The following is a 218-nucleotide window of genomic DNA, read 5'->3' as shown; positions in this document are numbered from 1 at the left end:
AAATTTCATCCATTATTCACAAGTAGCAAAAACAAATAAAAAAAACTGTTCCTTACCTGCGACCTGGTATTGACTTGAAGGAATAAATTCGATATGTTTAATTCCATACAGCAAACCGAACTACAATAGAGTAGGGGGGAAAATTATATAAATTTAGTGTGTAATCTAAAAGTCCAGGAAACTTTAATTTTAGTTCTAATGAATATGGTAAATGTGTG

At 30.3% G+C, this 218-nt stretch overlaps 1 protein-coding gene across 1 annotated transcript in view; it reads right to left on the bottom strand.

Moving 5' to 3' along the window:
* Positions 1-218, bottom strand: part of LOC119588096 (carbohydrate sulfotransferase 4-like) — a gene marked incomplete at its 3' end in the record, with an annotated part of 10849 nt that overhangs the window by 7949 nt on the left and 2682 nt on the right. Inside the window, 1 exon segment of the mRNA XM_037936804.1 lies at positions 57-120. Within this exon segment, the coding sequence (XP_037792732.1) occupies positions 57-120 (64 nt within the window).

Source organism: Penaeus monodon, chromosome 23, assembly GCF_015228065.2.
Source record: "Penaeus monodon isolate SGIC_2016 chromosome 23, NSTDA_Pmon_1, whole genome shotgun sequence".
NCBI classification, from domain to species: domain Eukaryota; kingdom Metazoa; phylum Arthropoda; class Malacostraca; order Decapoda; family Penaeidae; genus Penaeus; species Penaeus monodon.
The sequence above is the reverse complement of the archived record's forward strand: the minus strand, read 5'-3'. Positions and strand labels throughout refer to the sequence as shown.